Source organism: Neomonachus schauinslandi, chromosome 2 (assembly GCF_002201575.2).
Source record: "Neomonachus schauinslandi chromosome 2, ASM220157v2, whole genome shotgun sequence".
NCBI lineage: Eukaryota > Metazoa > Chordata > Mammalia > Carnivora > Phocidae > Neomonachus > Neomonachus schauinslandi.
In genome coordinates this window covers 160,116,527-160,131,716 of record NC_058404.1, presented here as the reverse complement: position 1 = coordinate 160,131,716, position 15,190 = coordinate 160,116,527, and the positions used below count along the sequence as shown (strand labels likewise).

The 15,190-nt window shown below is 44.4% G+C and overlaps 1 protein-coding gene across 1 annotated transcript in view; it reads left to right on the top strand.

Annotated features, from left to right (window-relative positions):
• The first annotated feature begins 1,136 nt into the window (after positions 1 to 1,136).
• SRD5A3 (steroid 5 alpha-reductase 3) overlaps positions 1,137 to 15,190 on the top strand; it is a 15,386-nt gene continuing 1,332 nt past the window's right edge. Inside the window, exons 1-4 of the mRNA XM_021701663.1 lie at positions 1,137 to 1,434; positions 7,995 to 8,137; positions 10,215 to 10,412; positions 14,056 to 14,190. Of these exons, the coding sequence (XP_021557338.1) occupies positions 1,214 to 1,434; positions 7,995 to 8,137; positions 10,215 to 10,412; positions 14,056 to 14,190 (697 nt within the window). The 5' untranslated portion in view covers positions 1,137 to 1,213. The remainder of the gene's footprint in view (positions 1,435 to 7,994; positions 8,138 to 10,214; positions 10,413 to 14,055; positions 14,191 to 15,190) is intronic.

The following is a 15,190-nucleotide window of genomic DNA, read 5'->3' as shown; positions in this document are numbered from 1 at the left end:
ATCACATGGCTCTCAGGGCACTGGTAAAGCCTTGGGTGTTCTTGAACAAAGAACCAAAACTCTAATAATCCTTCGGATTGTTGAAGTCACATTAACCTACCCACCCAGTTCCCTGATGTTTATCCAACACACATGTAGGGTATCTCATTGGGGTAAGAGTGATAAGCCAACTGCCTCTCCCCTCTCTCATCTCTCACCTGCCACTCAATTACAAGAATGTAAGCTCCAAAAAGGCAGTGACATTGTCCTGTAAACCTCTCTGTCCTCATTGTCCGAAACGATGCCTGTCAAATAATAGACATACAATATTTTTTGGAATTGGCATTTTAAAGGTTTTTTTTAAATTATCTAAAAGAGTTAAATTTTCATTTATCGTAACTGAAAATCAATATTTAAATTGAATTTATTGATTTAAATTTATTAAATCCAAATTTTAAGTGTTTAAAATTGATGAGTCAATTAATAGCATTGTTACTACATAGAGTTAAAAACTGCCTCTAGGGAGTGGAACTCTAAGGAAAGGAATGCTGTTTTTTAAATACAATCTTTACCACTTTCACTTTTGGGTTATTTGCAATTGCCTTGATGATTTTCTAATTCACAGGTTTAAATTATACATATTCCCGACATCCTAATACAACTACTCATTTTGGTGTATGACTTGCCTTCTTCATCAATATATACATGTATCTGTATTAGTATGATTGTCTGCAATCACAGACAACTTATTGTCTGACTAATTATAGTCAACTTATTTTCACTTAACCTACTGTTTCAACTATCATAGACGGCGTTCCGTTCCGTGTTTCTACAGTCTTCGTCATCACCATGTTAATGTCTGCATGATATTACAACCTGTCATAGTAACATAATTTAACTAAATACCCTAAAGTGAACCATTCAGGGTTGTTTCCATTTTTCCATTGAAAATAATGCAGCAATCAGGTTGTTTGTTCTTTGAGTCATATGGCTGAATCACACTCTGGGGTTCCGCCTACAGGTCCCTGAGTCAGATTAGGGACTGAGGACGACCAACGAGCGCCAGCGTCACCCCGCCCCCGGGGCGGGTCCTGGGCGGGGCCGCGTACGTCCCCGTCCCGCGTTGCGTTACCGACGTCCCGCCCACCTGAGCCTGGCGTGCGGCGCGCGGACAGCCGCTGCAGCGCCGGCGGATGGTTCGGGCCCCGGGAGCGCGAAGTCCGGCGCATCGGCTATGGCTCTCTGGGCTGTTGCCGAGCTCTGGGCGCTGAACCCGCTGCGCGCTCTGTGGCTCACGCTGACCGCCGCCTTCCTGCTGACCCTGCTGCTGCAGCTAGTGCCGCCCGGCCTGCTCCCGGGCTGCGCGCTTTTCCAGGACCTGATCCGCTATGGGAAAACAAAGCGTGAGGGGCCGTCGCGCCCGGCCGCCTGCCGGGTCTTTGATGTCCCCAAGAGGTAACCGCGCCCCGGCCCGAGCCCGGGAAGCCGAGGCGCGGAGAGCCGGGGGCGCCCGGCTCGGGCAGCCGGCAGGGGGCAGCAGAGGCGGGGCGCGGGGCCGGGGCGGCCGGGCACTGCCGCGTCCGCGTCGTGGCCCAGGGGTTGGAATACCCCGAGGGCCCGCGGACACCGAGGATGCTGAGCCACGCGTGAACGTGAACTTGTGGCCGCACGGAGTCTTTCCCTCGGGGAAAGTGGCAGCGCTTCCGAATGTAGGCCTGGTCCCCAGGCGTCAGGTTAAAGCCTTTTGGTCCCAAATTCTCCTTTTTCCCCCTCCCCTGCACTCTAGGGCTCATAATCTAACTTGAGGTCACCCGCTTGCAGACATGAAGGCAGGCCGGCCCTTCGCTCCTCTGTTTTCCCCATTTGTCTCTCCGACCCTCGAAGTCAGAACGAGGGGCGAGCCGCTGGTCATCGGGTCGCCACCTCCGTCGTCTGCACCGACCCTCCTAACTAGCACCTTGGCGGGTACCCCTGGAGAAAGTGGCCCAAGAGTGCACATTTTTGGCAGGCCTGACCCCGAAGCTTTGACTTTCAGCAGGTTTCATAACCAAGTTCAATGAAAGATTAAATCGTTAGGGCTTAAGTAGGATTCTTTCAGAAATTGTAAAGACTTGTTATAGTTTGCTTTTGTTTGGGGGTTTTTATTTTTTTACTTTGAATTCAGAACATAGCTGGGAAGAGTCAGCCAAACACTTCTAGAGGGTAGGAAAATAGCAGTGGCTTTTCTGTGTTTAAGGTGCATCTAAAGTTGACATTTAGAAAGGAACTTGGAGGAACGTGGTAAGGTTTCAAATGTATTAAAACACCAGGGTTATCGCTTGAACCTCAGAGACCGTGAGTGTCCCAGGTCCACAGACAAGAATGCGGCTGAGTGTAACTTGGCTTCTGAAACGTGGAAACCCGCCCCCCCAACACTTTTGTCTGTTGGAGAAAGATTCATCAGGTGTTAACCCTGAGAAGGAAGAACTAGATCATTCACAGGAAGAGGAAAGGGAATGAGGCCCTGGGAAGAGGTAGAAGTATTTAGGACAAATTAGTCAAACCCCCTATTTATTAGAGGCTCCTTTTAAGCAAAAATTATCCATCCTATTTTTAATCAAGTTTGATTGCAATACGTCCTTTTTCTGCTTTATAGCAATGGCATTCTGAGATTATCTTTTAATGTTATAAAGTGAAGAAAAAATATTTCTTACTGTGAATTCTAACAATTTGTTTTCTGAATTTTGAAAAAGGTATTGGTGTCCCTAGATTAAAGGACACATTTCAAATCATTCCCTGCACTCAGCCGATTCTCTGGCTCCCATTGCCCAGCTGTTGCCCACGTGCTTAAGCACGTGATTATATGACAGCTAAGACACAGATTTGGTACCTTTCCTTTATTCATTACTACTTTTTGGGCTTATTGTAATTTCTCCCATAATTTACACCTTTTTCTTCTTCCAGAATTCTAGAGTAGAACCTCCCATGATGCCCAAGTGATGTTCTGTTTTGTTTTTTTCTAAATTTAGACCATTTCTTTTAGTATTGGAAGAAGATACAGCAAGTCCAGGCCAAGAAAGAAAAACAAATATGCTTAGATACTATATTTAAATATTTTTCCTTGTGCAAAATCCAATCGTACTCTTAAAAGTGAAAATAAGCCTGTAATTTTTACACATAGAGGCAGCTGTAAATCACATTTCTGCATCTAAAATGGTGCTTAAGTAATTTTGTTTGGAGTTGTTTTTTTCTAAGGAGGCAGGAATAAAACCTTAAATCAGTTCATGGCATGTTCCATTCCATTACCGCTGCTGGGTAGGGTTTTTTCCTAAATTAAGGTGATGGTACTTTTCTTATTTTCCTTTTGGCTCATAGATTATTGATTTCCTAGAAAATCTGAATAAATAGGTGATGTCCAACATGAGTCACAATGCTCTTGACTTGTGTAATGTGTATAGAAGTACTTCTGCTTCTGGATTTCAAAATGGTATCAAAGCATTGCAATTGAATTGAGTTCTGGAAGCAAAGAGCCATCCAGACTTTTCTCCAGGGGTTCAGCAGTCCTAACCAGGGGTCCAGAGGACCTATGGACAGAATTCAGGGCAAACCTGGATTAGAAAAAATTACATCTTCATTTCACTAACCTCTAGCCAAAATTCAGCATTTTCTTAATGATAAATGTAATCAACGAACCACAGTAGAATTAGCAATACTTGCAATATTGTGACAGGTTTTTTTTTTTAATGTCACATTAAAAATATTGAAGAGACATCAAAACATTTTCATCACCACAAGAATAAATCCCTAGATCTTGTTATTTGATGCAGTAATTAAGCACATATATTACTATATCACAAATTTCTTTTTTTAGTAGTTGTGTTACCTATATTTCAATATAATTGGTTTCCTTGGTAATCCCTATGTCTTTATGATTGAAGTAACATTTTGAGAAGTGGCCAGTAGCCTTCACCAGACTGCCAGTGGAGTCCATGGAAGAAAAATGTTAAGAACCCTTGCTCTAGACTATAAACTGGCCATAAGTTTACATTTGTCTTGTTTTTTACCATATCCCTGGTTCAGTGCCTGACAAATAATAAAGTCGTTGATCACTGTGTTTTGAATTAATTTTAAGAGAAAGAGGGTTTAGGTTTAGTTGGTTTGTTGATTAACTGCTTAACCAGTGTTTATATAGAGTACTTAGGTGCCAAGAGCTTTTGTTCTTATAAGACAGGCAGTAAATATGTAAACAGATCTTACAAAACAAGATGATTTTGGGTGGTACTAAGTGCTTCAGAGGAAATCCAGCAGGATTACTTGATCATGAGCAAAATGGGGTGGCCGTGACAGTGACAGTGACAACACTGGAGAGGACCAGCAGGGAGGGGTGGGGCCATGGTGGAGATGGGATTTTATTCTGAGTGTATGGAAAGCCATTGATGGCTTTAGGATGGGGAAGGAGGCATGGCATGATGAGATCCATGTTTTGTAAAGATGACTAGCCACTGTGTGGAGAAGACTGAATAAGAGGCTGTTATGATGGTCCAGGCAAAAGGCAGTGGTATGGCTTAGAGTGCTCCCATAATAACACCTCCCTGTCATAGAGGTGGTGATGATATTAAAGCACCTAGCACAGGCCAGGCACCTAGTCAGAACTCAGAAAACATTAGTTCACTTCCTTGGTTAGCCCCATAACTCCCCTAATGGGGCCTTGGCTCCATTCCAGCTATCAGCAAATATGTATTATTAGATCCTGCCTCCTGGCTCAAAATCATCCAGTGGCTTCCAACTCATACAAAGAGCCCACAGACCCTGTATGGTTTTGTTCCCAGCACCTCATTGACTGTGTGTCCTATAGTTAGCCCCCCATGTGGTGCCAGTCCAGTTTTGTAGGCCTCTCTGCTAGTCTTCTTTCCCACCTCAGGGCCTTTGCACTGCCTGTTCCCTCTATCTGGAAAGCTCTTCCCCCATATAGCCGCATACATGGTTTATGTCCTTACTTCTATAATTTTACTCAAATATTACCTTCTCAATGAGGTATTGCCTATCCACCCTGTTTAAAAGTATAATTCTACCACCCCCCATATTTCTTCTTCTCTTCCTGGCTTTCGTTTTCTCAGGAACAGTTATCGCCTGCTGGCATGCTATAAATTTTACTTTTGTGTGTGAGTGTAAGTGCCATGAGGGCTGGAATTATTTGTTGTTTTCTGTATCCCTAGAACAATCCCTAACTTCTAATTAGCACTGAAATACTTATTAAAGGAGTGCTTGCTTGGTGCCAAGTCCTGTGTTTCCATAAGGATCACCTTATCCCTCTTCCCCAGGCTTGGGAAACAGTGCTGCAATTAAGCAAAGTGCCAAGGGAGGAAAAAGAGGGAGAATGTCTAAAACAAAAAGAGTGGAGTTCTTAGATCTGTTGTTTGAGGCTAAAGCTGGGTCTTTTTAAAAAGCAAGAGATTTATAGAGTAGAAGATGTTTCTCACAGAGGGAAATCAGGCAAGCCAAACAAGAGATAGAATGTACAGAATGTAGGAATAAGAACAGCAGTTTGCCTGTGAATCAGAAACAGCAGGGCACAAGAAGGGCATAGCAAAATGTGGCTTAGCAGCTTATACCAAACCCATTTGGGTGACTGGTTGACCTTAAGCTTGGTATAAATTGGCGCGTGTAACATAGAGACAGAAAAGTTCAGGTTCAGGCAGGTCTAGGTTGCATGAATTAGAAGTGCCACGGCGTAGGGACATCTGGGTGGCTGTTGGTTAAGTGTCCGAATATTGTTCTCAGCTCAGGTCTTGGTCTTGGGGTCGTGAGTTCAAGCCTTGGGCTCCATGCTGGGCTTTAAAAAAAAAAGTTTTTGTTTTTGTTTTTTTTTATTTTAAAAAGGAAGTACTGCGGTGTGATTTTAATTTCAGAGTCATCCAGGCTGAGTCTGGAGCTAAATGCTGCCACTTACTGTGTGACCTTGGATACGTAACTTAACATCTGAGCCTTCGTTTTCTCATCTGCCCCGTGAAGATAACCAAATAAACTTTACAGGATTGTTTCTGCCTACTTACCGGAGGGATTTCTTTTTAACTTTAAAAAGAGTGAAATGAGCGAGCAATGCTTTGTGTATGTGTGTGTCTGGTAAAGTATACATGACATAACACCTAACATTTAATCCTCTTCAGGTGTACAGTTCATTAGTGTTGAATACATTCACGTTGTTGTGCAGCCATCACCACTATCCATTTCCAGAACTTTTCCATTAGCCAGAAGGATTTTAAAACAGAAGCTATTTAAGGCACTCTTTACAAATGGCCCCCCATCACACTGAATAAAAGCCAGTGTCCTTGTCACACAGTTGTCCTTTATTGTTCCTCAGAGCCTTTGTGGTTGTCATTACCTCTGCCTAGAAAATTCTTTCCACTAGAAGTTCACTGGGATTATTCATTCTAGCCAAATATCCACTTCTAGAGAGACCATCCTTGACTATGCATCCAAATGGCCTCCCCTCTGCACCCTTTCTGTCCCCCCTAACCCAATATTAGGCTAGGTAACTATAGGTTCATTTGTTGACCATATGCTGAAAGGTAAACATCAAGGCAGAGACCTGGTCTGTTTGCTCCATGCTGAGTTCCCAGATCCTAGAACACTGCCCAGCACGTTCTAAGCTCTTAAATATTTGTGAAGAAAGGAAGTAGGTAGAGTGGCTGGCCCAGAAGATGCTTTTCAAAAGTCGGCCCCTCCCCTTTGCGTGGAAGCCTTCAAAGCAAGGTCCTGCTGACCTTCTGTTCTGCTCCTGCAGCTCGCACCATACCTGGGCTCAGTTCTAGGAAGTGTGCCTTAAGAAAGACCCTGGAAGGCAACCAAAAACCAGTGGCCAGGTGGGGGAGGGAGCATTGGAAGTGACACAGGTGAACTTTTGAGGAAACTAAGCTCTTAAGCCCGGAGAAGATCGCAATCAGGAACAACAGGCTCGCTCAGCAAGGGCAGATCTAGTGATAGAATTTGTAACAGTAGTTGGAAGAATTAAGTGGGTTGCTCTGGAATGATCAGATTAGATCAGAATTTGTCAGACTGGGTTGTGGGCATCGTCTGGGGAGGGGAGGGGTAAACTAAATTCTGATACAAACATCTGGATCATCTGGAGAAGAATCCCTGAGCTCGATTTACTTTGTTGTGACGAGGAAGAAGCTTAATACAAAGTGATGTGTTGAAGACCAGGGAGGACTCCCTGCAGAGTCAGAAAGATTTTGAATTGATTTAAATAAAGAAAACTAGGAGAAGGATAGGTAAAGGGACCTCAAAAGAACCTGTGTTAGGCCTTTGTGCCGTAGTAGGTGATTTCATTTCAGTAAACCAGCATCCTCTTTCACATTAAAGTAACCTTGCTAATTTCAACGTCCATTGGCTCTGGTTTTATTTGGATTTTGTTTATAACTGTTGATTGCAAAATAGGCACTGTACCTGATGAGAGGTGTAACCATCAGGCGTTGATCCCTCGTTTTATGAGTTAAAATTTGTCATGTTATTATAAAAGTAATTTAGGTCAACACAATTTAGGAAAACACTGAATCAGAAGACCTTTAAGGTTTCTGGCAGCCCTGAGAGCTTGTGGTTTTGCAAATCTTGTGTAACAGTTGGATGGCTATTGCAGCAACATTGCTCAGGATTTAGAAATCTTTCACACATTTGGCTTCTGTTGGCACAATCTAGGTTCTTTTTGCCAGGGTCTGGTGCCCCCTCTGTTGGAACTTGAGCCAATCCTGTTACCCAGAGATAAGAGAGATTGCTAATTGACCCTCTATCCACGTTTAACAAGATCAATCACGTTCTTGTTAACCTCCGAAGGCCTCTTTTTCCTGAGTTAACAGGTCCCATCATCTGAAAGGAGATTTGTAAAAGTCTGAACGCCTGCAGGGTTCAGGTTCTATTAAAAAACAAAACTATACTTTGGGAAAGGGGGAAAGAAGCTCTGGAGCCTCAAAGTAGTCTTCCTGCATAATGCTTTCAAGTGGACCTCCCCTGATGATTGCTTAACTGGCTTAACCTTGCAGGTATTTTTCTCACTTCTACATCATCTCAGTGCTGTGGAATGGCTTCCTGCTTTGGCACCTTACTCAGTCTCTGTTCCTGGGAGTGCCTTTTCCAAATTGGCTTCATGGTCTGCTCAGAATTCTCGGGGCTGCCCAGTTCCAAGGTACGACTCCACTGGCTAGTTAACCGTTTCATCCTGTTCCTGCCTTTCCTGCCTGCAGGGAGCTGTTCCTGGTATTTCACAGCCACCCCCAGGCTCCTCCTCTGTGGGCCCAGGAAGTGGAGGGTGAGGGCAGAAAAAGAGTTCTGCATGGTTCCTAGCCCGGTGGCCACTGGGATGTCTCCATGTCCCTCACTGAGATCCCAGCAGACCACGAGTCAGCTCTTCCGTCCCTGCCTTCCCAGCAAGTGCTATGCTGTGTACGAGACTGGCTGTTCTCCCTCTGATATTTTTAGTCCTATCGATAAATTTATACAGAAGTCTTTACACTTCAGTGGAAGAGCTCTTAGGATCCGTCAGGTTTGCCTTGAAACATTTGTCATTTCTCTAGTTGAACCAAAATAATGTCTCAGAACCCCAGAAATATAATAGAAAATTACTCTTGATCACCAGTTAAAAATGTTTGTTATACTGTAAGCGTTAGTTGTATAATAAAATTGACTCTAAATAGTTGTTGACCACATGATTATAAAATAGCCTTTAAAGTCACCTCACTCTACCTCGCATAAAGGATACATGGAACAATTTTAGAAATCAGGAATTGAAGGTGAAAACCATAAGGTGGCCTCAATGTCAAGGGAGAAGGTGAGGGCAGAATTAGAAACAGACTGTATTGGTGCTGTCTCTGTCCTTTGTTCCAGCAGCCAAACCACTGGCTCCAAGGGAGCAATCCTTTTCTGTATAACCAGAGGAACTCGCAAAAGATGACAGCCAGAGGGAAGACCTATGCAGATCCTATTTGGGAGGGGTGGAGACCTCAGCAGATCCATTTTCACCCATTAAAACTTCATCTCTCCCTTTGTTTACTGTGGGGCTAGCTGGGGTTCTGGAATTTGGAAGGTTGGTTGTGAGGAGTTTTATTCGTATATTTGTTTTAACCCTTTCCTCAAGAGTTAAAACTAGGATTTACTGTATTTAAAACAGAAAAAGAGCCAAAGCTATTCTGTACTGCTAGAAGTCTGGATAGGGCTTACCCTTGTTGGGGGGGGGAGAGGGAGGCAGTGCCTGGAGCAGAGACAAAGGAGTGCTGGTTGTGTTCTGTTTCTTCATCTGGGTGCTGAGTATATGGGTGGAATAGGATGGTTTAGTTTGTAAAAATTTGTTAAACTGTATCCTTATTATATTCTTATGATGTGTGTGTGTGTATGTGTGTGTGTATGTGCGACGTTCATTTAAAAAACATTTGGTGTTGGGGCACCTGGGGCGCTCAGTCATTAAGTGTCTGCCTTTGGCTCAGGTCATGATCCCAGGGTCCTGGGATCGAGCCCCGCATCGGGCTCCCTGCTCCACGGGAAGCCTGCTTCTCTCTCTCCCTCTGCCACTCCCCGTGCTTGTATTCCCTCTCTCGCTGTGTCTCTCTCTGTCAAAATAATAAATAAAAATCTATTTTAAAAAAACAAAAACAAACATTTGGTGTTATGTCATCTTAAAAACGAGCATTTCTTCCAAATTTTTTTGGCAGAAGGGTGAGAGGCAGGTAGAAAGACAGATCTCAAGGCTCACGGTCCCCTGAAAGTATAATTTTCTTTTTGTTGTTGTTGTTTTTTTGAATATGGAGAGAAATGCATAATTCCCTCTGTCTCTGTTCCTGTCCCCTTTTCTGCCTGTCCGGGTACCTGTGTCTCGTCTCCCCTGACCCAGGGATCCCACCAGGTGGGGTTGTTAGAGGTCATCGGGCATTCTTCCTGACCATCTGCCTCTGGCTGTTAGTGCCAGGAACCAGAGATCCACAGACATCAGGTTCTGAGTGCACCGACTCCTTCACAGTGACATTCATGTAACCAGAAGGCTTTCACATGACGAAGGAGAGTCCAGAGACCTGAGTTTGTCACTAGTCAAATTCCTTACCTTCACTTGGTCCACTTCCTCCTAACTAAAAAAGTGTTAGGCTAGATGATTTTTAGGGCCCTCTCCTAGCTCTATTCTTATTTAATACTCTGTCGAACAGCAGGAAAAAAAAATATAACTTTGCATTAATCCCAGAAAGAGAGATGCTAACGTGTTGCATTCTGAATTATAGGGGGTGAGCTGGCGCTGTCGGCATTCTTAGTATTAGTATTTCTGTGGCTACACAGCTTGCGGAGGCTCTTCGAATGCTTCTATGTCAGTGTCTTCTCCAATGCTGTGATTCACGTCGTGCAGTACTGTTTTGGACTTGTCTACTATGTCCTCACTGGCCTAACTGTGCTGAGCCAAGTGCCCATGGACGGCAGGAATGGTGAGTGGTCCCTGGCGTCTGGTCGCTGAGTCACTGGGCAAAGCACTCCACCGAGCCTGGCGGAAGTGTGAAAGTAGACCTGCCCAGCCCACTTCGCGTTTGAAGAGTTTGAACTCTACTGGCCATTAGAAAAAGTCAACATGCTCAAGGGTATATACAGTAACTATTACAAAATTGCTCAAACCTGAAAGACACCAACATAAGCACTAACGCCTGTGGTAAAGATAGTAAAAGTCCCCGGTGTTCAGGAGGTTTGGTGTAAGGACGATGAATTGGGATGTGGCTCTCCCTTGGTGGGATTGAAGTCCGTGAACTCATGCAGAGTTAACTCTGGAAAGAAAGAGGGAGCATGGTCAAGAGTTGGACAGGAAGCAGGGGAACACCCAAGAACAGGAGAAAGGGTCAGCAAAGACAGTTGCTCCACCAAAGGCTCAGTCTCCCTGGGGTGCGTGTGTGGGAGGGGAAGGGTGATGCCGGTTTAAATCTCAGAAACCCCGAGGAGGGAGGGGTGGCCTGGGCCAGCAGTGAACAGTTGTGATTGGAAGAGGGAGTAGAGAGCCATTTTGTTGCCATTTAGTTCTTAGGATGATTCCGATTATAACAAAGCTTTTCTTCAAGGGAGGCAGCCTGAGGGGAGAGGACAATAGAGTACTGTGGTTAGTCAGAATTGTGTCTGAACATTTCTGAGCTCCCACTAGCCAGGAAGAGGGAAGCAAAATCATGACCTTTGTTTATGAGGAGGAAATGAAGTTTTTTGGGGGGGGGGGGGGGGGAAGGGAGGCTGGAGATCTAACACATAGGACTATCATTTTTGTAAAAACAATGCGTGCTTATTACACAGAACTCAAGTCATTTGGGGTGACTGACATTAGGAGGCTAACTTCACCCTGGACCTTCAGTATCCATCTGCCCAGACACTGTAGGGCAGACCACTTGTGACTGTTTTCTCTCAGTCCAAGTCTTCGTGTTTCCTATCCATCCGTGTAAATAGAGACCAAAGTCTAGATGTTTCCCGTACTCGCTGAGTGAGCTTTCTCCTCAGGTTCGATTTCAGCATCAGAATAGCCCCTTGAATGTCCTCTCTCTGTTGCTATAGTACAACCCAAGGCCTCTATGGCATGAGGAGTGACTTTAGAGTACGATTTAGTAATGATCTTTCTTAATTCATGAATTATTTATTGGCTCCAACCACTCAGCTAGCATCTCTCCATCTGATTCCACTGAATTTAATCAAGTCAATGTTTCCTCCCTGAGCTTTCTGCTGTGGCATTCATGTGCAGCCCATATCAAGGTTTGAACTGTTATTTGTGGTGAGCAGTACTAGACTATCCACCCAAAGGAGCTTTCCAGAACACGCGGCTAACCCACTAGCTTTCAGTCTGTTGGCCTCTGTTGGCATTACATTATCTCTTCCGGAGCTTCGTCTGCTAGCTCGACCCCAGCTTCTGCCCTCCCTCCCATATAAAGAGTCAAGAAAAGGCAGCTGAGACACCCACAAAAATCACTTTCTAGACACTCCTTTCTGAAGCTGTCTTCTGTTTCACCTACTTGTCTTTCAAGAGGTCATATGCAGGCATTTGGGACAATATGGGTAGAACTGGTTTCAGGAATTCGTTGAGAGAACACACTGGGGCATTTGCCAGCTGCAGAGTCTGATAGGAATAGCCTGGGCTTGGGAGTCGGGAGGCCTGAGTCTGAATTCCAGCTTACTTAACCACCCTGAACCTCAGAACCTCAGAACCTCAGAACCATGTGTAATCAGGGACGCATCCCGATTTCAGAGGGTTCTTGTGAAAAGGAAGAGAAAGAATGTCTGTAAGCTGCCCAGACCTTCTCGTCTCCTGGTCTTCAAAGTCTAGAGGGTCTTCCTCCAGCCAGTCTCCATTACACTGTTGTATTTTATTTTCTCCAGAGTGCCCTCTCTACCTGAACTTGTCTTGGTTATCTATTTGCCGACTAGTTTCTGTCTGTCCCTTGCCACTGGAACGTGGGGTCCTGAGGACTGAGATCTTGCCTTACTTACTCACTGCTTTATCCCTTGTGCCAGATAGACACTCAGTCAGTAATTAATGAATAAACAAAGAGTTAAAAACTACACAGATTGGACTCTCAGCCTTCTACCTGCCTCCCTTTTCCTGCATTATAATTCCAACTTACTCTTAGGAATCTTTCCCTCATAGGTACTTTCTCTGATTCAGAGTAGGTGACTTGGCAGCGATGGGAACTCTCCAACACTTGCTTCAGTTTTTAATCCTAAAATGACTTGCTCTTATAATGATTTGATGTATAATGACTATGCTCTTATGACTTGCTCCAATTTAAAACTATTTTTCATATTTTGTTTATTTTTAACCTGTAAGAATATAACCTTTTCATTAAATGGCTAAGTCTAATAAACATTAAGAGTCTATAGTAAACTGTTTATATAGGGCAAGTTTTTAAACGAAATTAACACAGGTAGACATTGGTGGACTCTCATTAGTCATTAGCTGTCATCACCTGAACCCTACCTCCAGGTGCCCATACGGAATCGCATGATTCTTGGTTCTCTTATCTGAATCAACTCTGTAGGGGCGGTCTCTGGGCTCCAGACCCTCAGGCTCTTCCCCACAGTCAATCCGCAGTCAATGGACAGCTTTGTTTCTTCAGTCAAGTTCCTAACTAGCCTGACTGCTTCCTGCTGATCATAAGGAAGTCCTTAATTTGCTTTTCTGATGCCAGTCCTCGGAAGACCTGCGTTCTTCCTGTCTTCTTGGTAGCTGGAGAAGAAAGAGGAAGATGATACTTTGAGCGTTTCTACTTCTGAACTAAATCTAACATGGTTCTCTACTCAGAAAGGGATACCGTTTGTGTTTTCATCTTGTAGTTTATGTTTTTTCTCTTTTGAGAAGCCCCACCGCGAGCCTTTACCTCCGGGGGCTTTCTTCATTGGCTGGAGCCAGTCAAGTCAGTGTTCTGGATGCAGGGTCTCCCCTGAATGGCTTAGGGTGGCGGCTCAGGGTGAGATTCCTTTGGAAGTGTTTTCCTGGGGCGCCTGGGTGGCTCAGTTGTTAAGCGACTGCCTTCAGCTCAGGTCATGATCCCAGGGTCCTGGGATCGAGCCCCACATCAGGCTCCCTGCTCGGCGGGAAGCCTGCTTCTCCCTCTCCCACTCCCCCTGCTTGTGTTCCCTCTCTCGCTGTGTCTCTCTCTGTCAAATAAATAAATAAAACCTTTAAAAAAAAAAAGAAAGAAATAAAGTGTTTTCCTGACAGTGGACTGTAAGAAAGAAGACATAAAACTGGGCTTAGAAATAGAAATGCAAAGCGGCCTCACCGCACAAGGGTGCATCACAAGAGAAGGAGACAGAGTTGACCTCTGTGCTTGAAGCATTTGAAGCGGGAGCAGGAGAATGTGTCCATGTGGCACTCTCTGTCAGGGGCCACTGAAGCTGCCCCTGGCTGAGGAGCATACCCCTTCACCCACAGGACAGTGCTCTCCCCTCCAGACTTGGTAAATTATGTCAGGATAATTTTCTAGTCATGAGGAACAGAATAAGTGGATAATTGTGTTCTGCTAACTGTATGATTCTACTAACTGTATCATGCCCTGAGCCTCTGAAATTTTGCAGGCTTGCTAATAAGCTAATTCTTTTTTTCTGTAGTCTATGTGATAGGGAAAAATCTCTTGATGCAAGCTCGGTGGTTCCATATCCTCGGAATGCTGATGTTTATCTGGTCATCTGTCCATCAGTACAAGTGCCATGTCATTCTCGGCAATCTCAGGAAAAATAAAGCAGGTGAGAGGCCTTTCAGAGCCACTGCATGTAGATTTTAACCCTCAGAAGTTAGTTGTCCCTCTTCCTTTATTTTTTTCCCCTCCTGCCCTAAATTAATTGACTCCTCTATCAAATGCTCATTTTTGACAAGACACCTCTCTGGGTCTTGCTCTTCCCCTTTGTAAAATGATAGCATTATGCTCAAAGATTTCCCCGGCCTCATCTAGCCCTGACACTCTGTGACTATTCTGTGCCCACATCTGGGGGCCTGCACGGCAGATACGTGCCTAACCAGCACGTGAGCATTCATCACTGTGCTGAGTTAGCGTCATTCTAGCCACGGCAAAAAAAAAAAAAAGCCTTGACTTTTTAGTTAGCTTGTGTTGACTTATCACAGGTACAGTTTTTATTAGGTTTTTAGAAATATTAAAAATGGAATAATACTATTCAACATTTATCAAGTACTTATTCTGTGCTGGGCCCTGTTCCCGGTGCTTTACATATAGCCTCACAGTGCTTACTTGAGGTGGGGACAATCTTATCCTCCCTTTACAAATGAGGAAACTGAGGCACAGAGATGGTAAGCAACTTTTCTAAAGTTCCACAGCATGTAAGTGGTAGAGTCAGGATTTGAACTCACACAGTCTGACTCTGCAGTCTGAGCTCTCAATGACTAGTTTGGAGGCCTGGTAGAGAAACAGGCTTTGCTCTGTGCTTATTTTCAGTTGATAGTGTAACCTAAGCATGTAACTTTTTAATACATAGTAGGTTGACAATGGAAGTGTGACAGGAAGTGGGTTTGCACACAGGTCGGCAATCCTCTTTTTATTTTTATTTATTTATTTTTTTTAAGATTTTATTTATTTATTTGAGAGAGAATAAGAGAGAGCACATGAGAGGGGGAGGGTCAGAGGGAGAAGCAGACTCCCTGCAGAGCAGGGAGCCTGATGCGGGACTCGATCCAGGGACTCCAGGATCATGACCTGAGCCGAAGGCAGTCGCTTAACCAACTGAGCCACCC